Source organism: Micropterus salmoides, unplaced genomic scaffold (assembly GCF_014851395.1).
Source record: "Micropterus salmoides isolate LMB-PRFRI ecotype aquatic unplaced genomic scaffold, ASM1485139v1 Ms_hic_scaffold_3, whole genome shotgun sequence".
Taxonomy (NCBI): Eukaryota; Metazoa; Chordata; class Actinopteri; order Centrarchiformes; family Centrarchidae; genus Micropterus; species Micropterus salmoides.
In genome coordinates this window covers 38,762,399-38,785,137 of record NW_024042261.1, presented here as the reverse complement: position 1 = coordinate 38,785,137, position 22,739 = coordinate 38,762,399, and the positions used below count along the sequence as shown (strand labels likewise).

General features: G+C 41.5%; 2 protein-coding genes across 4 annotated transcripts in view; both read left to right on the top strand.

Annotated features, from left to right (window-relative positions):
* The window catches only part of LOC119882854 (protein Atg16l2), a 30,697-nt gene extending 17,731 nt beyond the window's left edge, over window positions 1-12,966 (top strand). For both annotated transcript variants that reach the window (XM_038693146.1, XM_038693145.1), the window contains exons 13-18: window positions 375-492; window positions 614-719; window positions 3,101-3,253; window positions 3,339-3,386; window positions 5,923-6,024; window positions 7,145-12,966. In XM_038693146.1, coding sequence (XP_038549074.1) covers window positions 375-492; window positions 614-719; window positions 3,101-3,253; window positions 3,339-3,386; window positions 5,923-6,024; window positions 7,145-7,238 — 621 coding nt within the window. In that variant the 3' untranslated portion in view covers window positions 7,239-12,966. The remainder of the gene's footprint in view (window positions 1-374; window positions 493-613; window positions 720-3,100; window positions 3,254-3,338; window positions 3,387-5,922; window positions 6,025-7,144) is intronic.
* Window positions 12,967-16,565: 3,599 nt separating this feature from the next.
* Window positions 16,566-22,739, top strand: part of arrb1 (arrestin, beta 1) — a 33,442-nt gene continuing 27,268 nt past the window's right edge. For both annotated transcript variants that reach the window (XM_038694341.1, XM_038694340.1), the window contains exon 1: window positions 16,566-16,833. In XM_038694341.1, the coding sequence (XP_038550269.1) occupies window positions 16,814-16,833 (20 nt within the window). In that variant the 5' untranslated portion in view covers window positions 16,566-16,813. The remainder of the gene's footprint in view (window positions 16,834-22,739) is intronic.

The window sequence follows — 22,739 nt, the reverse complement described above, 5'->3', positions numbered from 1 at the left end:
ACCTGTATGTGTCTCGCTCGCTCTCTCTGTCTCACCTGTATGTGTCTCGCTCGCTGTATGTGTCTCGCTCGCTCTCTCTGTCTCACCTGTATGTGTCTCGCTCGCTCTCTCTGTCTCACCTGTATGTGTCTCGCTCTCCCTCTCTCCCTCTGTCTCACCTGTATGTGTCTCGCTCTCCCTCTCTCTCGCTGTCTCACCTGTATGTGTCTCGCTCTCCCTCTCTCTCGCTGTCTCACCTGTATGTGTCTCACCTGTATGTCTCGCTCTCCCTCTCTCTGTCTCACCTGTATGTGTCTCGCTCTCCCTCTCTCTCGCTGTCTCACCTGTATGTGTCTCGCCCTCTCTTGCTCACCTGTCTGTCTTCCTTGTCTCAGCTGACTCTGACAGGTCACAGCAGGAAGGTAACTGCAGCGAGGTTCAGTTCTCTTCACCAGGTGGTGACTGGCAGCGCAGACAGAACCATCAGACTGTGGGACCTACAAAGAGCCGCCTGTGAGTCTGATCAATAATTTATTGATAACTTGTCACTGGCTGATAACTGACTGATCGATGTCTGGTTAATCATCGATGACCGGCTGATTAGGGACTGATGAAGATGAACTTACCTCTGTAGGTGTGCAGGTAGTTGAAGTGGCGTCGTACTGCAGTGACCTGGTCTGTTCTGAGAACTGTATCATCAGTGGACACTATGATTGTAAGATCAGAGTCTGGGACACCAGGTAACACTTCACTCATTCACTTCTCTACTTATTTACCACTTCACTAATTCAACGCTTCACTCATTCATTACTTCACTAATTCAACGCTTCCCTCATTCACAGCTTCACTCATTCACTTCTCTACTTATTTACCACTTCACTAATTCAACGCTTCACTCATTCATTACTTCACTAATTCAACGCTTCCCTCATTCACAGCTTCACTCATTCACTTCTCTACTTATTTACCACTTCACTAATTCAACGCTTCACTCATTCATTACTTCACTAATTCAACGCTTCACTCATTCATTAATTCACTAATTCAACGCTTCCCTCATTCACCGCTTCACTCATTCACTTCTCTACTTATTTACCACTTCACTAATTCAACGCTTCACTCATTCATTACTTCACTAATTCAACGCTTCCCTCATTCACAGCTTCACTCATTCACTTCTCTACTTATTTACCACTTCACTAATTCAACGCTTCACTCATTCATTACTTCACTAATTCAACGCTTCCCTCATTCACAGCTTCACTCATTCACTTCTCTACTTATTTACCACTTCACTAATTCAACGCGTCACTCATTCATTACTTCACTAATTCAACGCTTCCCTCATTCACAGCTTCACTCATTCACTTCTCTACTTATTTACCACTTCACTAATTCAACGCTTCACTCATTCATTACTTCACTAATTCAATGCTTCCCTCATTCACAGCTTCACTCATTCACTTCTCTACTTATTTACCACTTCACTAATTCAACGCTTCACTCATTCATTACTTCACTCATTCACCGCTCTACTTATTAACCACCTCACTAATTCAACGCTTCACTCATTCAAAGCTTCACTCATTCACCACTTCACTCATTCACAGCTTCACTCATTCACTTCTCTTCTTATTTACCACTTCACTAATTCAACGCTTCACTCATTTATTACTTCACTAATTCAACGCTTCCCTCATTCACCGCTTCACTCATTCACCACTTCACTCATTCATTACTTCACTCATTCAATACTTCACTCATTCAACGCTCTACTTATTAACCACCTCACTCATTCACCACTTCACCCATTCACCACTTCACTAATTCAAAGCTTCACTCATTTATTACTTCACTAATTCAAAGCTTCACACATTTATTACTTCACTAATTCAACGCTTCACTCATTCACAGCTTCACTCATTCAACACTTCACTACTTCACTGCTTCACTCATTCAACACTTTAGTTATTCATGACTTCAGTCATTCACAAGTTTACTTTTACACCACTGCACTCATTTATTACTTCACTCATTCACCACTTTATTCTTGTGTGTTTGGAGAAACCGCTGAGCCCCGCCCTCGCTGAGCCCCGCCCTCGCTGAGCCCCGCCCTCGCTGAGCCCCGCCCACACTGAGCCCCGCCCTCGCTGAAACACAGACACAGAGAAGCCTGTAAACGCCAAAACATAGCATCGTAGTTTTTTTGTTTGTCAACACTTGTAATACTGGAAAAGCCCTTTTTTTTTTTTTTTTTTTTTATAAATCAAACATTAAACATTTTGGCCAATTCCACGATATTCCATGTTTTACAGTTAATTTCATTTTTATAGTCAAATTCAGCGATTCCGCTATTTGTCATTTGTGAAAGGGGGGCGAGGGATTGTTTTGGTATAGGAAACTCTGATGACCATAAAACATTTGAATCGCAGCAAAAAAAACTACAAGAAAAAACGGAAAAAGGCATAAAAGTACAAGACTGTGTACATTATTACTTAAACGAGTGAAGGAACTACTTATGATTTTTCTTAAAAACAAGTTTAGTATCAGACAGACTTGCGGCTTCTACAGGAGCATATCTATCGCAGCTGGTGGTGAGTCTGCATCGGATGGTTACCAAATTATAGATTACATTCAAGATCCCAATAAAGGCCTCACTGTTGAGATCTGTTGTTGTGGACGCAGACACAGAGGACATGATGTGCTGTTCTGTGATTGGTCGGCACATATTGGTCAGTCCGGTCTCGCTGCATGTTTTCCAAATTTAGAGCATGTAGAGAAAATGGAATTTTCCAGATGGATTCTGGCTTCATGAGGCTCGAATTTAATCTAAATGGGGGTTTATTTGTTTTGTTTGTGTCTTCTCTGTGTTTTTAGTTTTTATCTGTAAAGCTGTTTATCTGTTGTTTATGTATCAAAGTCTCAAAAACATCACTCCCAGCCGGGCTGGAGAGGACTGGAGGAGGTTAAACTGTCAGTGCAGGTCGAAGTTCGCTCTCAGGATCACAGAAACACTTCACCGTATTGATCTTCTGCTGATGCGTCACTCAGAAACTGTGAGCGATCGGGATCAATACTGGAAATCAGATGAAGTAAACAAAGCTGTTTTGTCGTCCCTCAGGACGGTCGGCTGTGTTCAAGAGCATCCTGCTCAGGGTAAAGTCACCTCATTGGACATCACCCCCGACCACCGTCAGCTGCTCAGCTGTTGCCGTGATGACTGCCTCCAGCTGGTCGACCTGAGGAGGCGGAGCAACGACCGCGTGTGCTTCAGGTAGAGACGTCACAGTTTGGTAAAGTTAGTTTGTGTGTTTGTTCTGAACAGCTGCTGATTGATTCTGTGTGTCTGTGTCCGTCAGAGCCGAGGGCTTTAAATGTGGCAGCGACAGCACCAAAGCTGTTATCAGGTGAGTTTACCTGCACGTCACTCACCTGGTCACCTGACTTCACTGTGACAGCAGAACGGAGAGAAATATTGTACTTTTTACTGCACTACATTCATCTGATAGCTTCAGTTACTTGAGTAAAATCAGCAGATAAAATATGGTGTGGTATTAAAGATTAAGATAAAACTTTATTGATCTCTGGGGGGAAATCACAAGCTGCTCCACCTTTAACAGCTGCAACATTAAAGTGATGAACACATTAATGCATCAGTCATTTTAATGCAATAATATACATTTTTCTGAAATGGACTATAACCCTGCGTGGTTTTGGGCTGTGTGATAGAAACTGGTTGGTGGTCTCTGAGAAAATGTTTCTACTTGTCAGCTGATTTATTCCCTCAGTAAACACTTTCCTGATGAGTTTCTGGTCTCAGTCGCTAGTTTCAAGTCTTCTTCAACACAGCATGATGTTCATTTAGTAAATTATGGTCCCATTTAGAGGAACAGAGACCAGGAAGCAGGGGAGGCTTTAGGGCGGGGCTACAAGCTGACAAAGTAATGAGGATAGAGGCGACTGGTCTGTGTACATTTAACCAGCTGAGAACTTGTGTTTGGACGCTGTCAGAGTTCCCGTCTTGGTGTTTCTAAAACAGTGGTTTTCAAAGCGGGTTCTTTGAGGGGGTTCCAGGGGGTCCACAGCAAAAAGGGGAATGATTTATTTTTATTAAAATTCCATCCATAAGTAGCTCAGTGACAGAATGGCTGACTATTATGGTCATGGGTTTCAAACACTTTCTGTAATAAAACATCCAAAAGCAATAATCCTATCAGATGGGGGACCCTGGGACAAAATCTTATCCAATGGAGGTCTGTGGTCTAATCTGTGTTAATTTAGGGGTCCTTGATGTGAAAAGCTTTATAAAAGACACACTTATGGAGACACCTGTTAATTTTTCCGCTGAGTATGTTTTGTTTTAAGCCTGTTTGTCGCCAGACAAAATTAGCATCCAGCTAATATCACAGTTAACATGAATTACAGATGCACCTTGCTAACCAAGCTAGCTAGCGCCAACCTCTCATCCAAATATGGTCTCGTCTGGTTACCGACAAGCAATATATGACAAACTGGAGGCTTCAGGACGGCAGTCCACACCAACGGGTGTCGTCAGGGCGGCTACGTCCACTTCTTCTTCTTCTCGTCACACTAATGACATTATTATGTTACTATTTGCTGGGACGGAGCGTCGTTGATGACTAATCTGATGAAGTGTGTTTGTTGTGACGCCGCAAGGCTTTAAGATTCAAGTAAGAAAATTTATTCACAAAGAAAAAATCCAAAACCTCCAGATTCTTACCGGTTGATTAGAAAGATGATAACTGTACTCATCTGTGACGGAGAACAGCTGCTACCCGTAAACATGTCTGATCACCTACGTTACCTGGTGTCTCGTGTTGATCACTGGATTTCTGATCCAAACATTCCACCAGAGAGCTGAGAGAGGTGAACAGAGGGGGGGGGTTGAGATGCTGCGTGGTTAAATTTCTGCAGTTCCCATGGCAACAGCAGGACCAAGATGCTTTGTGTCTCTTCAGCCATCTGACAGAAACACTAAAATCTATAAATGTGTTTCCACCAGAACACACACAGACAGTCAGGGTTCCCTGCTGAGGTTCCACACAGAGCCGGCCATGAACAGCTGGTAAATCATCATAAAGCCGCTCAGATAGATCCACGAGCTGAAACATTAATCAAATCCACAGCTAACCTTGCTGTGTTTTGTTCTGTTTGTCTGGTAACACTTGATTTGATGGGTTCTCTCATTTCTCAGTATCCTGGAGACAATTCCTGATATCTGGTACCAATGGAATGAGAAAACAGAGGCTGTTCTGAGACAGTTCGTGTTTATGGGTACCACCTGTGATTACATATCAGTGACAGAGTCCGGTTTTAAAACTGTTGCAAATCTTTACAAGCCAAACTTCAAGTATATGAGGCAAACTGCCTTCTTCCACCTTCTTAAAATCGCCCTTCGTCCATCATCACATCTCGACTTCTGTAAAGCACTTTTCTCTGGCCTACCCAGATCAGCAGCTGCCAGAACCCTGACAAGATCTAAGAAGTTGGATCACATAACCCCGGTACCGACTACCGGTTCACGCCAGAGCTGATTACAAACTCCTCCTTCTTAACGATCAGACTATGAACCTGAAAATGAGCATAATATGACCTCTTTAAGGCACAACGCACTTGAACCCAGCAGGTCTAACTTGAATCCAGAGACCCAGCGTCATACTTTTGGTTTTGTCATCCTGTGGCAGCTGTGGCTCAGGAGGTAGAGCGGGGTTGCCTGTTAATTGAAAGGTCGGCGGGAACAGGAACAAAACCCTGATACTTTGACGTGACCCGTTTCAGGTCAGGTGGAGGTGGAGGTGGAGGTGGAGGTGGAGGATCCTGGCAGAGCTGAGGTTGTGCTAGCACTCCACATGGTTCAGGTTCTGTGAATGATCCTTCTAGAACAGTTCGCCTTCGGTCTAACTGGAGGTTTTCTCTCTTCAGTCCAGACGGTTGCTACCTCGCAGTCGGATCAGCAGACGGTGCAGTTTACATCTGGAACGTCTCCACAGGCAACCTGGAGACCCGCCTACCTGACAAACACAGGTAACCGACCAGAGATATGGATCATCTGATCAATACAGGAATCAACCAGTCACAACTAAATCAGTTTAGGAAGAAAGATCAGGTTTAATAGAAACATCAGAGGCCCCAGAATGCTTCCCTGAGGGACTCCGGCAGCTGTGAAAGACAGAGTACAGCAATATTTCCCATAGCTTTTTACTACTTTAACTCTGTGGAGTCCGGGGTCATTATGGTTAATTTTAGCAGACTTTATCTCACTCATATTTGTATGTTTTAATTTATTTTATTTTGTTAATTATTAATTTATTTATAAGGACATCGCACATTAATAAACAACAAAATGTGCCTGTGTTAGCCTATTGGCTAATTTTAAACTGTAGACTTTCGGCAAGATGTTTTGAAACCTTAAAAATATAAATAAATAATTTACAGTACATCGAAACACTAAAAACAACAACAAAAACAAAACATGAATTCTAAAAAACGCAACATAACCCATGCGAAACATCCAGAAACAGTAAAACATCAGTAGAGTAACAGCAGACACCATTTAGACACAGCTAGCCATGCAAATAACACGAAGCAACAACACACAATCTACTTTTGTTACATGCAAACATGCAGGACAACAATAAACAGTACACATAAGTAAAGTTAAACACCTTTAAAGTGACCTTACCCTGCACGCATGGTTTCTTTTTTTTCAGCTATAAAACTTATGATTTTGTCACTGTAACAAAGTAAAAAGATGCCAGGAACCCAAAATACTAGAAAAATGACGGGCGACTATAAAAATGTGCATATCTTTAGTGAAAATCACTCAAAATATTATTATAGTTAGCAGTTAAGTGTTGAAAAGCTTTTTCTATATAAATTCTACCAGAACCTTTAACTGGTTTCCTCAGCTTGTCTCTAAATGACATATACATTATATAAATAAATCATGGTCGGTGTACGACGAATAGAAAGACTCCAGGATAAATAATGTTTTTCTAAGTGTTCCTGTTAATCCATTTAAGGTTTAACAGAAACAACAGTGGCCCCGGGTCTCCTCCTCAGGGACTCCACACGTTACTGAAGTCCGAGAACAAAGAGATTTACTTTCGGTTCCTTTAATAACCCCCGTCCTCTCTGTCTTTAGTTCGTCCATCAGTGCCGTGTCCTGGTCTCTGTCCGGTGAATACGTTGTCAGCGTGGACAAGAGTCGGCTGGCCGTCCTCTGGAGTGACATCTGAAACAGCCAATCCACAAGGAGGTCACGTTGTTACAGCAACACAACACGCCTTACCTTTAAGAACCGATCTGAGAGATGTCAAAGGGAACACCAGTGTTTTGTATTTGTTTTTTAAGCTATTTGTCGATTGGACCAACGGGATGTGAAACTTTCTGCTCGGTGCCTGTTTCTGCATTTGCTAACTCGGGAACAATTAATAATTAATAGACAAAAAAAAGGGAAGACACACTGAGCTTTTTTAAAAACTGTGTCAACTGTACAAAGGGAAACCTGCAACCAGAACAGCCAAACCTTCCTGTGATAAAGAACAACTTTATAATGAGGCCAACATGTCATCAGGGTCATCATACAACACATTACAAAGATCATTTAAATAAGAGTTCAAAATATATAATAAAGGCATCCAGTCATATACATGCTCATAGATGTGGGAATGCCGTCGTGTTCCCAATAATGGACACGAGAGACACCATAAACAGGTGGAGGGCGTCTGTGAGGGAGACATTTTTAGACATTTTCTCACCTGGAAGTGAAATATCGACACGTTTTAATATCGTGAGATCTCGTCACACCCCGAGCTGATATGTATGCATTTATACTTACACTTTTAAAGGAGTTATAGCGGGTTTAAATGGGGAAATTTTTGTCCTTAGGGATTTAAAGGGATTCATAAGGGTTTAAAAGAAGAGATTTAGCTTCCTTCTGGACAATAACACAATAACAATAATTATTGCAATATAATTAGGGATTAATTATTTTATTAAGATGTTTATTTTGTTGGGGAAAAATGACCGAAAAAAGCTTTTACTTAATTTTACTCGTGCATATTTGATTTTATCATGATTGTTTTGAATGTTCTACCTCAGATTCGTGAAGGGATCCACATCAAGTGTACTGACCATAAAGACAAGTTTAAACCACAGTTAACCATCAGGTGTCTTCAACTTTCACTCAGGAGCATAAATCAGCATTTAAACTCGAAAGAAACAAGGATTTGATATTGTGATAATTATCGATATCGAAAGAGATGACGATTTTTATCGTGATAACACTTTTTGGCCGTATCGTCCAACCCTACTTCCTTCTCATCTTATTAAAATGTTCTTTGTAATGTGTGAAATGTCCCCTCCAGAGGGACAGTCACCTGTGTTCACTACCGGCCTGACGAGGACGATACTCCAGAAGTTTTATTTTGAAGGAGCGGTGAGGTCAGCGAGTTTAGCTCCTCCTTTTCTCAGAAAGAAAATCTGTGAGGTCATTCTGATTGGAGGAGAAGTCGCTGAGCTGCTTTCAGACAGGATTAGATTTAGGTGGTTCTGGTCCTGAAGTCTGCAGCTCTGCGGTGGATTCACAACTAAAAGGCCTCTGCGTTAACCCTTTGTTTGGCCTCTCGGGTCTGAAGAGAGAAAAGTCGCCGGCCGGAGGTTCTGATGGAGGCTCAACTCGTGGACGATCCGTGTCGTCTTTTATGTTAAACTCCCTGAACAAACTCCTGCTTCCTGTGCTGAAGTTGCTCTAAATGATTATTGGAACACACGTTACATTTAATGGACATTTCAAAACAGCCAAAATAAAATAAAATACTATTAAATAATTGAAAGGAGTATAAATAACTTGGGAGTCATATTTCGATCTGGGTCCTTTTAGTACTGATTACTTATATTCTCCTAAATGTTTGTTAAATAAGGATCTGACCAACACGTTCTCACTCCCGACTCGTCACATACTGACTCTTGGTCAAGGCACTTTGGGTAAATTTTTATACGTTTAAGGCTCCGTGGTCAGGTTAGCAACGCTTAGCAACAATAAATATGTAACGTCCGGTTAGACTTAATAAAAATGCTAGCATTTTAAAAAACCGGCATTTTGAAATGGCACGTTATTAAAGTCATGAAACGTTGCAATTTGGTTAGGTTACGGCACAAAAAATACTTGGTTAGGTTAAGGAAAAGATCCTGGTTTGGCTTAAAATAACCACGTCCTAGGGATAAAACGGTATGAAAATTTCAGATCACGATTATAGAGACCAAAATTATCAGTATTATCACGGTGTTGTAAAGATTAAAATGTACTGATACACACACTGAATCCATTTCCTCAAGTTTTATATTGAAAACTACAAATAAAATTGCCATTTTGTTTGCATAAAAAATAATATTAACAGCCAATACCTTCTGTAAACATTTGAAAACCTGCATGACTGCATGAGCCCAACAAATGACATAAATACAGAGCAGTCTGAAGCGTTTCTCCTGTTCTGAAACTTTTACAACTAATTTGATCGCTAGTGGATTTAAAAAGAACAAGATGCTGGTTGGTCGTCGGACGAGTCTGCAGACACATGACGTACACAGCAGCAGAACAAGAGCAGCAAGAGCTTCAGTTTACAAGCTATTAGCAGGTCAGACAGACGAACCAAAGCTGAAAGTTTACTCACCCTGCGTTCACTGTAAGGTATTTTTCTTCAATGAAGCTGGACAGTTTTTGCCGTGAGTTTATAATAGCGCGGTAATTCAAATGTGTACGGTAATAATAACCGTCGGAAATTTTACCATAGTTTATCATTAAACCAGTAGTCGTTTCATCCCTACTACGTAAGTCAGTTAAAACGTGAGGTAACTTCCGTCACTTGAGTAAGTTAGCTTGCCTAACTTAAATAAAAATATTTAATGTTGACTTTTTGTTTCCCACGGGACACGAACCCCGGTCTCCTGGTTCAAAGTCAGGGTTCTGGCCCTCAATCCAATCCAACCACCTCCTTACTCAGTCTTTCCTGTTACCTGCCTTTACCGCGACAAACTGACGCTACAGGGGTCCGCACCCCCACTTTGTTGAACTATGACTCAATCTGAAAAACTTGATCTTTCACAAGCTTCTTTATCCAAATACTGAACTTCAAAGCTGATCAGCTCAAACCATTGATCTGATATTAATGAAACTGGAGAATGTGACTGCTGAAAGTGACAGTAAGCAAACATACTTGTAGGGTTGGGTATCGTTTCAATGTTATCCCTTCCGATTGTGATTCTACTTATTGAATCCGGTTCTTATGGACTCGGTTCTGGTTCCTTCACCACAGATCCTCCTCGCTCCTCTTCCTCCTTCATGTCTCTAAAGTGAAAGGAGTCTCTGTCCTAGAGACACCACGTCGGCTCACCTGTGTTTTGTACCTGAGGCGTCGCTGCTGTTAGCGTTAGCTGGATCTGGGAGAGCGCGACACGTTGAACACTGAAGCATTCCTGCAGAGTCACGCCGTGTTGAAGGAAACGCTTCGTCACGTCGGAGCTGCTTCCTCCCTCGCACCGAACCTCCTGACTGCAGCTGCTGCAGTTTGTTAGTGAAGCTGAGACAAACTTTGGAGCGTTTGCTGCGGTCCGCCACGGTCCAGGACCAGAACCAGAAGGACCCTCTTCTTCACGCTTTGTTGACGGAACACGTGAGGTGACGTTAGGTCGGCGTAGCGGCTGCTGGCAGATCAGAGACACTTTGACGGACGGTAAGATGCTCACTGCAGGAAGTCAGGAGCTGAGATATGCAGGAATTTAGGTCTTAACGAGTCCACGGGTCTTAAAAAGTCTTGGAAACTTGGGGCCGGTTCACGATACCCAACCCTACTTACAGCTAATAAGCTACGATAACCTTTTCGGTCTCTCCGGCTCACCATCCACTCAGAGCTCAGCTCTGTCAGCGGCGAGACGTCATGTGTTCACCAAGCTGACCTCCAATCAAACACTTTGATTTCCATTTACCATTAAAATTTATTGATGTCACTGTAATGAAGTGAATCCGGTGCAGAGTGTCCCTGAATGCTGATCTGACCCGGTCTGGATGAAGCGGTGGTTGATTCAGATCTTGTCCTCGTCCCTGTTGGGAGCTTCAGAGACCTGATTGACGGGTCAGATTTGATTTATTGACGCTCAGTGTTTGTGTCGTTAATGAAGCCCTGCAGGAAACAGCTGATGTGTCGGCTCACCTTCAGCTGATCGTTTAAAAAAAGGTCTAGTATAAATAAACTTTGCGCTTTCTGGTGGTTTACAGTGTTGATCTTCAGGTCAGAGGGCTGCGGATGCTCAACGGGAATATTCTTGTTGTTTGTCTGGTTTTTTTTTTCCCATATTGTCGTGTTTTCTGTGTTATTTATTTGGTGAGATCATTTTGCCTGTTTTTGCTCATAAATCTTTTGGCGTTCTGTGACCTTCGGGGGATTTTTAAAGGGAAATTTTGTTTAAATGACCGAAGAATCAAAGAAATGTCAGCGCTCAGAGACACACTGCTGGTTCAGATTCAGTCGGGCGTCTTGCGATTGGTCAGCGGTGCTAATTCATGTGTCAGTTAACCAAAGTTAAACGTGCCAAACGATTTGTGCGGATTAAAGCAACATTATGTGAGATATGTTTTTTGTGTGATGCTGTACACCTGCAGCCAAACATCAAGCAGGTGCGACAACATGAGACACAGCATGTTACTTACTTGTCCAACAGGAAGAAGGCCAGCTCGCCATCTGTCCTGCAGATTTTTATGTCACGAAGCTCTCGCCAACGTCCGGCAGCCTCTTGCTCGGTCTATTCTCTTTTTCTCCTTGGCTTCCTCCGTCAGCGCTCTCTTTGGTATCTTCACCTCTGCCGTTAGCTAACGTTATGTCCACAGAGGCGGCTGAGCCCGGTTGCCCGCTCAACACCGGTGCCGCTCTCCACCAGCAGCAACATAATGTAGCTTGAAACTTGGGTGGCGAGCTAGCCAACAAAGCTAGCTAACAAAGCTAGCCAGCAAGCGAGGCAGGAGCACTTAGAGTAAAGTTACCGATGCCAGATTGTGTTAGCTGGTAGATTTGCTAACATCAACTCCGGATTTATAGTTAGCAGCTGAATCTCTGTCTGTCAAACCTTTGCTAACAGCCAAACATACACAGCGAGCAGCTAATAAGTTATTAGCGACCAGTCCAACAGGAAGAAGGTCCGCTCGCCGTCTATCCTGGCCGCATCCTCTCAGTTTGAGGAAAAGCCAGTCTGATATTTACTCTTGTCCGTGACACTCTCTTTTTCTCTTCCTCTCTTCCTCCGACGTCTTCTCCGGTCTCTTTGCAGCCTCTGTCATGTTGTCCACCTTGAGAATACTGAGCTAGCTTCTTCTAAAGAACTCACCTTGTACATTAAATACTTGTAGCTTCTTCTTACAGCTCGCTGGAGAGTTTTGTTGTGGAGCCGTAAAATATTTTTGTGGTTCCTGCAATAGAAATCCTGCCCGTGTTTTCCTACAAAGCGCCACAGAAAGCTTCACCCGCCTGGAGGGTCGATGATAGTGACGTTGTCCACCCTGTTAGCAGTCAGTGGAGCATCACAACTAATTCTGAAGTAACAAATACTACATAATGTTGCTTTAACCCTTTGAAAACACAATATTAAATCTAAAATATTCCTATGTGTTAATGTAAAGATGTTAGGTTTCTGAACATCAGGAGTTGTTAGTGAAGTAAGTTTCTAAACTCAAAGGAAAAGCCAGAGCAAAGAGATGTGTCAGTTATTCCTGTTACTTCTCTGAGACTGAAACAATAATCTCAGCAGTTTGTCTCTGAGTTTAAAACATTGGTCTGGATCCTCGGCGCTCTCAGCTGATGTTCCTCTAACTTGATATGTTCTTTATACTCTTCTGTCAGCAGAGGATGAAGCATGTTTACACTCTGCTGATGAACAAACTGTCTTCATTTCTAATAAACTGGTTTCTAACCTTCATCCTGTTGTTTCTTCTCAGACATTTATTCATCGTCGAGTTTTAAAAATACGAGCCGATGACGAGGAAGCTGCAGGCTGTTTCACACTGACAGCATTAATTAGGAAACAGGAAGCAGCTGCTGCCTGCGACCTGAACAACCCACAGAAACTGATAGCAATACTGATTGATAGCAGAAATAATATCTCAAACGTGAATCCACCCATCACGTTTTTGTAAATATGTGATTCTATCTTTTCATGTGACAACACTGAAGAAATGACTCTTTTGCTACAATGTAAAGTAGTTTTTTATAACAGTGTAAAGTAGTGAGCGTACAGCTCGTATAACAGTGTAAAATAGTGAGCGTGCAGCTCGTATAACAGAGTAAAATAGTGAGCGTGCAGCTTGTATAACAGTGTAAAATAGTGAGCGTGCAGCTCGTATAACAGTGTAAAATAGTGAGCGTGCAGCTCGTATAACAGTGTAAAATAGTGAGCGTGCAGCTCGTATAACAGTGTAAAGTAGTGAGCGTGCAGCTCGTATAACAGTGTAAAATAGTGAGCGTGCAGCTCGTATAACAGAGTAAAATAGTGAGCGTGCAGCTTGTATAACAGTGTAAAATAGTGAGCGTGCAGCTCATATAACAGTGTAAAGTAGTGAGCGTGCAGCTTGTAATAATAGTGTAAAGTAGTGAGCGTGCAGCTCGTATAACAGTGTAAAATAGTGAGCGTGCAGCTCGTATAACAGAGTAAAATAGTGAGCGTGCAGCTCGTATAACAGAGTAAAATAGTGAGCGTGCAGCTCGTATAACAGTGTAAAATAGTGAGCGTGCAGCTTGTAATAATAGTGTAAAGTAGTGAGCGTGCAGCTTGTATAACAGTGTAAAGTAGTGAGCGTGCAGCTTGTAATAATAGTGTAAAGTAGTGAGCGTGCAGCTTGTATAACAGTGTAAAGTAGTGAGCGTGCAGCTTGTAATAATAGTGTAAAGTAGTGAGCGTGCAGCTTGTATAACAGTGTAAAGTAGTGAGCGTACAGCTTATAATAATAGTGTAAAGTAGTGAGCGTGCAGCTTGTAATAATAGTGTAAAGTAGTGAGCGTGCAGCTTGTATAACAGTGTAAAGTAGTGAGCGTGCAGCTTGTAATAATAGTGTAAAGTAGTGAGCGTGCAGCTTGTATAACAGTGTAAAGTAGTGAGCGTGCAGCTTGTAATAATAGTGTAAAGTAGTGAGCGTGCAGCTTGTATAACAGTGTAAAGTAGTGAGCGTGCAGCTTGTATAACAGTGTAAAGTAGTGAGCGTGCAGCTTGTATAACAGTGTAAAGTAGTGAGCGTGCAGCTTGTAATAATAGTGTAAAGTAGTGAGCGTGCAGCTTGTATAACAGTGTAAAGTAGTGAGCGTGCAGCTTGTATAACAGTGTAAAGTAGTGAGCGTGCAGCTTGTAATAATAGTGTAAAGTAGTGAGCGTACAGCTTGTAATAATAGTGTAAAGTAGTGAGCGTACAGCTTGTATAACAGTGTAAAGTAGTGAGCGTGCAGCTTGTATAACAGTGTAAAGTAGTGAGCGTACAGCTTGTATAACAGTGTAAAGTAGTGAGCGTGCAGCTTGTAATAATAGTGTAAAGTAGTGAGCGTACAGCTTGTATAACAGTGTAAAGTAGTGAGCGTGCAGCTTATAATAGTGTAAAGTAGTGAGCGTACAGCTTGTATAACAGTGTAAAGTAGTGAGCGTGCAGCTTGTAATAATAGTGTAAAGTAGTGAGTGTACAGCTTGTATAACAGTGTAAAGTAGTGAGCGTGCAGCTTGTAATAATAGTGTAAAGTAGTGAGCGTACAGCTTATAATAATAGTGTAAAGTAGTGAACGTGCAGCTTGTATAACAGTGTAAATCTGCTGTCCCGTCAAAATAACATCACACAGCCATTAATGTCTAAACCGCTGGCAACAAAAGTGAGGACACCCCTAAGTGAAATTTTTTTTGAGGGTACAGCAAATTTACACTGTACACTACTTTACATTGGAGCAAAATGTCATTTCTTCAGTGTTGTCACATGAAAAGATATAATGACATATTTACACAAACATGAGGGGTGGACTCACTTTTATGAGATACTGTATGATGTATGAAGTACAGCTGTAAGATCAGCAGCCCAGTCCTGAGAGGAGAAAAGTGACCTCTTTACAGGAGTTTTTCAAAATAAAATGTCCTAAAATTTGAACCCTTCACCGCCACCATCAGGACAAGTGTTCCTCCTCTTTGTTCTGTATACCTTTGGAGGAGATCGGACTTCTCTACTGAGTTTGGATCTTCATTCATGAGAAAGAACGTTTGATTATTTAGTCGATGTGAACATTTTGAAAATGTGCATGTAAATGTTCCAGCACAGTCACAAAGCTTCATTCAAAATCTGCAAGACTAACAAATTATTGTTAAATATTTGAAATGAGCTAATAAATTAGTTTTTGTTTTTTAAGCATTTAATAAACTTCAACTGAAATTAACCACAGAAAGAGTGTTTTATATGGATCTTAAAATGAGAGCTAATTTAATAGTTTATTTCTTAGTGCAACAGTCATTATTCTAATTTGTTCGACACACTGATTCTTTGAGCTCCAACTTTATTCAACTACAACCTGTTTACATCTCAAAATTAGCCATCACCAGCTCCACCGGTCCAACAGGTGGAGACAGTGAGACAACAAAGAATCGTTCAATAACAAATTGGCTGGGAGCTGAACTGCTGGCTGGTTGAACCATTGCATATTTGCATGGCTGTAACTTTCAAAGAAGTAGAAGGTCTTTAAGCAGAGTTCTCCTGCCGCTGTGACGGCACATGCAGCTAACGTTACAGTTAATACTAGTTAATTGGTTTAGTGTTTTACCAGATTCTGTTCAGTTTCAGCTGAGATGTTTTGTGTCTTTTAAAGTTTTATGACCGTGTTGTAAATAAGTGTAACAACGAAGATCGCAACGAAGAGGCAGACTCATTAAGATGTAAATGTTTTTAAATTGTGAAGCTGAATCAAAATTTCTCTTTTGAAATGTGAGCTCATTATCCATCTGTGTTGTCTGCCTGTCTGTACCTATGTGTTTTTTTATTTGACATGTGCTGCTGCCTGTCTTGGCCAGGTCACCCTTGCAAAAGAGATTCTCAATGGGACTCTCCTGGTTAAATAAAGGTTATAATAATATGAATAATAATAATACTAATGTTAATAATAATTTTAAAAAATATATATATATACAAAATATATAATAATTATGCACTGAAATTTTGGCACATTTCAGACTCCGTACCGAAGCTCTGTTTCCCTCTGCAGGTCGTTTTTTGCTCTGTGACGCAGTTTGACTTCTGATTCTGAAAAAATTCAGATGTTTAGAGACAAATTATGAATTAATATTTATATATTCATCTTTAATTTACCATCTTAACATATTTATTCACTGAAGGTCGGATGGATGTCTGAGTCCAGCAGGGAAATTAATGTCAGAGACCAAAATAAAATCTGTCCTCTGGCTGTTTTTATGTTTTAACACATTTTACTGCTAATGAGTCTGATGTGGGGGGGCGTTAAAGAGGAGGAGGAAGGAGAGAGAGAGGAGGGAGAGACCCAGAGAGAGAGGAGGGAGGGAGTGAGTTAAAGAGGAGGAGGAGCAGAGTGGTGGATTCAGTCATTCAGTTGAAGCTCAGATGGAGGTTTTTCCTCCCGCTGAGGAGAATCTGACGGCATGACGACGACTTCCTGAGAGAGAGAGAGAGCGAGAGAGCGAGCCTCCCCTCAGTTTCCACGGTGACGGCATCCCTCCATCCTCCTCCTCCTCCTCCATCATCTCTTCGTCCGGTTGCTGTCAGCTCGCTGGTGTCAGGATGGTGGATAAAGGAACCAGGTAAGATTGAGTGTGTGTGTGTTTTCATGCAGAGCTGTTTGTGTGTGTGGTTCCTCAGAGAATCTTTAAACACAGAAACAGAGGCGTGTGTGTGTGTGTATGTGTGTGTGTTCTGCTAGGAGAACCACACACTGTGTTGTTGTAACATTACATAACGTTCTGTCAGAACCTCACGCAGCCTGACTCGGTTTCCTGCTTTTAAGGTCATTTTTTTCCTGCCTTTTATTTTGATAGTGCACACAGGAAACGTGTGTAATCAGTTTGTCTTTAAGCATAATAATTACATTACTAATTGCTCATTTATTAATCACCAAGCTCTCAGCTCTGCCAGCGGCTCCTTTCCTTTCACGCAGGTCTAATTTCTTCATTTTAGTCGTGTTTTGATCGATCTGTTTGTTCAGGTCAGAAACAGCATCAGCTGATCTCGCTGAGATCTTAAAATGGTTCGAATCCAGAGGTTTTATTGGCCGGTAGACACAGTGACGGAGATCACACGCGACGCTGTGATCACACAGTGTGTTCAACTGTTTCAGTGCAGCAGGAGACCTGAAGAGAAACAACATGGCCGCCGAAGGGACTAACTAGTTTTTATGTTTGTTAAATGTTGTTTGCGTTAAACAAGAACACAAATCTGACCGCTCGAATGCTTGTTAGAAAAAGTTCTTTTCATCACACTCATGAAGGTACGACGAAGTACTGGGGCTACATTAAGGGAAAAAAGATTTTTTATTTATTTAGCATTTTGAGAATGAAGTCAACTCCTTAAATCACGTAACAGTCGAGTCAGCTGCCATGATGAATCCTCGCTCTAACGTCATCTGACGGACTGAAGAAGTTTAACTTTATTCTCATCGTTACTCTCAAAATGCAAAATAAATGTTTAAAAAATGAATGTGACCCTAATTCTGTGACGCGCCAGAGGATCACGAGGGTCGGTAGGATTCATCCTGAGGCGAAGATCTGATCTCCATCTGTGGGATAGTTGTGGAGACATTTCAGTCTGAACCAAAATGGTGGACTGTCATTTGAAACCCCTGCAGCCAAAAACCAGATTAATGCAGAAAAATGGACCCGTTCCTGAGCTCAGGTTCCACCTGCAGTCTCTCTGTGGATCCCTGGATCCAGTTTGAGTTGGATCTGTTGATCTAATCCAGTTCACAAAAGCTCAGTTTCATGAGTGACTTCTTCTTCGTCTTCTTCGCACCGCGCTGAACGCTGCCCTCTACAGGGGGAGACATATATGACATTACATCCAGAACACATATTAGTAATCTGAGCACATAATCTTTATTTATTCAGGGAAGTCTCTGTGAGAGGAAGCCTCTCTGTTGGATCACATTCACAGCTGGAAGCTGCCCAGTACAACCACAGTCTGACCTGGTGGTAATGAGGGAGGGGCTGTTTATTGATCCCGGCTCCGAACAGATCTTTTTTGTTCTGATATGGAAACATGTTTAAGTTGAGTGGATGCTCAGTTCATCTGCAGCAAATCTTCCTGTCAGCTTGCAGCAGTTACCCTGCCTCTACAAGCCGCTTCAGTTTATTTTAAGTCAGAACCAGAAGCAACACCGTGTCGAAGCTGTGGTCGATCAGCAACAGGAAGATCTACTGCTTGCAGGGGCGGACTGGGGCAAAAGAAAATAGGCCCGGGAATTTGTCCCTGGGAAGCCTGCTCTCTGGACAAAGCATCAGTCTCTTTAGAATCCTTTATTTCTGCATTCTTCAGAATTTAATACAGCTACGGTCGAAGTGAGCCATTAAAATCATTAAAATTGAATTTAAGAGTAGAAACACCATGTATTCATCACCTCAGCTGAGCCCTGAGTTACAATAAATGGATGTCCGGATCATGCATCTGGGATTTAAATTAGCCGGAGCCAGGCAAGACTCATGGAATAAAACGATACTGCAAGGCAAAAACCCTCAAGAGGTCATTTCAATAATAACACAATAATTTCTAATACGTAAGATGACCAATAAACAAACTCCCAGGCGTGTTTATCGCTGCAGAAACTCACTCTGCTGATACAAGATGCATGGAAAACGTAACAGCATGTTTGTGCTGGTTAGTAACCAACAATCGATTTTCAACTGCAGTTTTTTTATCCCTATTGTGATTCTGTACCAACCCGGTCTCACTCCCAAGTCGTCACATATGGACGCTTGGTCAAGAGCCATAATCGTCAGTTTGTGACGCACTAGGGATCCCTTTGACGTCATAGTTCGACGTATTGAGGGAAGCCCTGTTGTGTCAGTTTTTGATGGTAAAGGCAAGTATGATATTTAAGAAAAAAGACGAAGTAAGGAGGTGATTGGGGTGGATAGAGGGCCAGAACCCGGACCTTGAAGCAGGAGAACAGGGTTTGTGTCCCGTGCGAAACAAAACATTAAATGTTTTTATTTAGGCGAGTGAGGTAAATTGACATTAACGTTAGTTAACTTAAGTCTTAATTGACATACATAGCTATTTTAACCCAAACCATGATCTTTTCCTAACCTTAACCAAGTACTTTCTGTGCCTAAACCTAACGAAACTGCAACGTTTCACGACTTTAATTATGCGCGTTTCAACATGGCAATGTATCGAAACGTTACGTTTTATCTTGAAAGTGTAACCGGATATTGCATATTTATTGTTGCTAAGCGTTGCTAACTTGACTGTAGATCCCTAAACGTCAATAATTGATGCAAAAGGGCTACCCAAGTCTTTAAAAAGCGACGACAAAGGGCCTTGACCATGCGTCAGACATTTGACGAGTAGGGAGTGAGACTGTGTTGTCTGTACAGGTTTATCGGCCAAGTTGTCCGGGAAAACTCCCGAAGGCCTGTTCAACCTTGACTGAAAGCAAAAAACTACACCTCAGGATCAACCGCTGCGAGACCTTTTGCAAGTCGCCGTTTACTTTGCAACGACTCCCAGTCTGTTTTCCACCGCCACCGCCGCTTTTAGCTCCCGTGTTACATTCAGTAACAGTCCCAGCTCGTTATTGGTCCATGCAAAATAAATGTGGAACGGTTCTTCGTCTGTATTACTTTTTTTCTTTTGCAAAATCTTCTGTACCTACGGAACAGACCATCTGCTTGCATGACCAGTGTACGTGAACAACCACTAGATGTGTATTTTCAGATGTTTTAATGTAGACGGAGATCAACTCTGATACGCAGCTAAAACGCTGCTGTGGACGGAGATCGTATTAGTTTTAAAACTCTGTTTTTGCGGCCTCAGTTTCCAGCTGCGTGTGAACAGCTGTTGTCTGGCGGTATTGTTTGATTTGATGGACTGCTCAGTCAGGAGCCGGCATGACGTCCGTCTGTGGACAGAAAGTCATAAAACAGCTTTTCTAGAGAGTTGTTGTTGTTGACTCTGGGAAGTGGATCCTGACCCACTGGATCCGTGCATGTATTAAAGATGGCGCCTCGCTCATATAAAACTGAACTTTGTTTCTGTCTTGCCTGAGCCGTCGTGTTGCAGGAGTTTCACTGCTTAATGCTGCAGAAAGATGTTTTTAACAGAAACGCTGTGTGAAGCTTGTTGTGGTTCACGTTTCTGCTCTCTGCGATGTCGTCTTGTATCTGAGTGTGTTTCTGTGTTTGCAGGCTGAATGATCTGAGCCGCTCGTGTCAGGAGAATATTAATGAGCTCGCCGTGATCTGTCAGACATACAGAGCAGCTCAGCTCTGCTGCCGCTGCCGCACATTCACACCAAACCTCCTGCAGAAACTTCAGTTATTCATGATGAGGAGGACACAATGAGACAGCTAGGACGTTTAAGGAGGAACGTCAAAAATGTCTGAATGACTCTGAGCTTCGATTCAGTCAGTGAGAAACTCCACACAAAGGCCTTCAACAGAACAAAATGAGAGAAACGTCAGCACAGACAGGAAGTAGATGTCGTCTCTACAGCCTGAACAATAAACACTAAATATTGAGCAGATCAGCACACGCCCTTCGTGTGTTTGGATCTCCGGCGAAACTTTCTCTGATTACTTTTTAATGACTTTAATGTGTTTGTTGTCAGCAGAGTGAAGAAGATCTTTTTCTTTATAGAGACAAACGTAACGACAGAAAATAGAACAAAGTTTAAAAAATGGTAAATATAAAATGAATGTAAATGTAAATGCTCCGTATTTGTATAGCGCCTTTCTAGTCTTTTCGACCACTCAAAGCACTTTTACAGCACAAAAACAGGAAGAAGGTGGAACATGAGTAGGTTTGAGTTAAATACCCTCGGACTGATGGGAAATCAGTGTTCTGAAATCTTGACTCGAACAAAATGTAAAAAGGATAATGAGAGAATGGAACATTACATCACCATGAATTTTCATGCAAACACTCGTTTTTTGTCTTCAGTCTCTCGTTTCCTGTCAAAAGAGTTTTTTTCAAATCTAATAGAAAGGCAGAAAACATCTTTGCAGTTTCTGTCATATGAAATATAAAGTGAGTGTGTTGATACACATTTGTATTTAATATCAGATGTTTGTACTTTTCTAGTAAGTAGAACTTTATTTGCATATGCATTACTTTAAGTTGTCTCAAATACATACAACAGTATTGCCAAAACTACAAATAAATTACAAAAGAACAATTAATTTAATACATTTCATTAAATATGTAAATAAAACAGTGAAATTGTGTGTTTGTGTGTAAAAAATAAATAAATATTAAAAATAAAACACAAATACATAAAACAGTACATGCGCGTGTGTGTGTATTAATAGACAAAAAAATAAATAAAGGAACAATTACTAAAAACAAACAATGAAAATAATAGTAATTTGACAATTTTACAATACAATTATTTCCTTTTATTTATTAGTCTAGTCTGAGTTTTCACTGGTTCTCCTCATTTTGTGGCATGAGGAGAGAGATTTTGCTGCAATGATTTGGCATTCTGGCATTTCTCACAGTAAACGGGAGTTTCTGTGAGTCTGATTTAAATTTTAATTCGGGGGATATTTGGGAAATGTTTGGGAAAATTTTATATTTAGGGCATGAGGTTAGAATTAATTGGTTAATCACTTTTTATTATGTTATCATTAGTTTTAGTACCTCTTTAAATCCTATTTGTGTTTTTGTCCTCCCACCTCCTTGTTAAATAAACCCAGTGACAGTCATGTGATCAGCAACTCAGGGCGATTTTTAAACTTGTCAGAGAATGAAGCAGCAGGGCAACGCGTGAACGCTGATGAGTCTTCGTTAGTAATCATGAACTAATAAAAGAATACAGGACGACAAGACGAGACGCAACACTGGAGGATGAGTTCCAGCTTCAGTCTTCGCTGAAAATTACAAACGATGTTTGTCAAAGTTGAACTCATCCTGAGGGTCCTAGAAACCACCTTTAAGTTGAAAGTCATTCTGTTTGTATTTCTCCGTCTTGTAACTGTCCTCCTGGTCCAGCTGTCGAATCCAAAGACGTCTTATGTCCGGAGGCCGTCCCTCCGGAGGTTTCTCTCTCTCTCTGTCCATCACTTTGGTCTAGACTGAAACATCTCAGCATCTGATGGATAGATTGTGATGAAACGTGGTTCAGACCTTCATGTCCCCCTTCAGGATTTCATTTCACCTTTCTGGCAGATGTTTTAGTATTTTTATGAATCATGTCTGAAACTGCAGGGTTGTCATGTGGGGTACCTCAGGGTTCTGTCTTGGACCTGTTCTGTTCCTTCTGTATTTATTCCCTTTAGGACAGAAAATCAGGCAGTTCAGTGACGAATTTTAACATCTGTATGCAGACGATATCCAGCTTTACTGCTCGTTTAAGGATACTCTAAAAGATACTCTTTTTTTTAATTAAAGCAGACCTATTATTCTGCTTTTCCAGTCTTATATTGTAGTTCTGTGGCTCCTGTATGGCAGCTTTGCTCAAAAAAAGGATTTTCTATCTTATACTGTCTCTTCATGT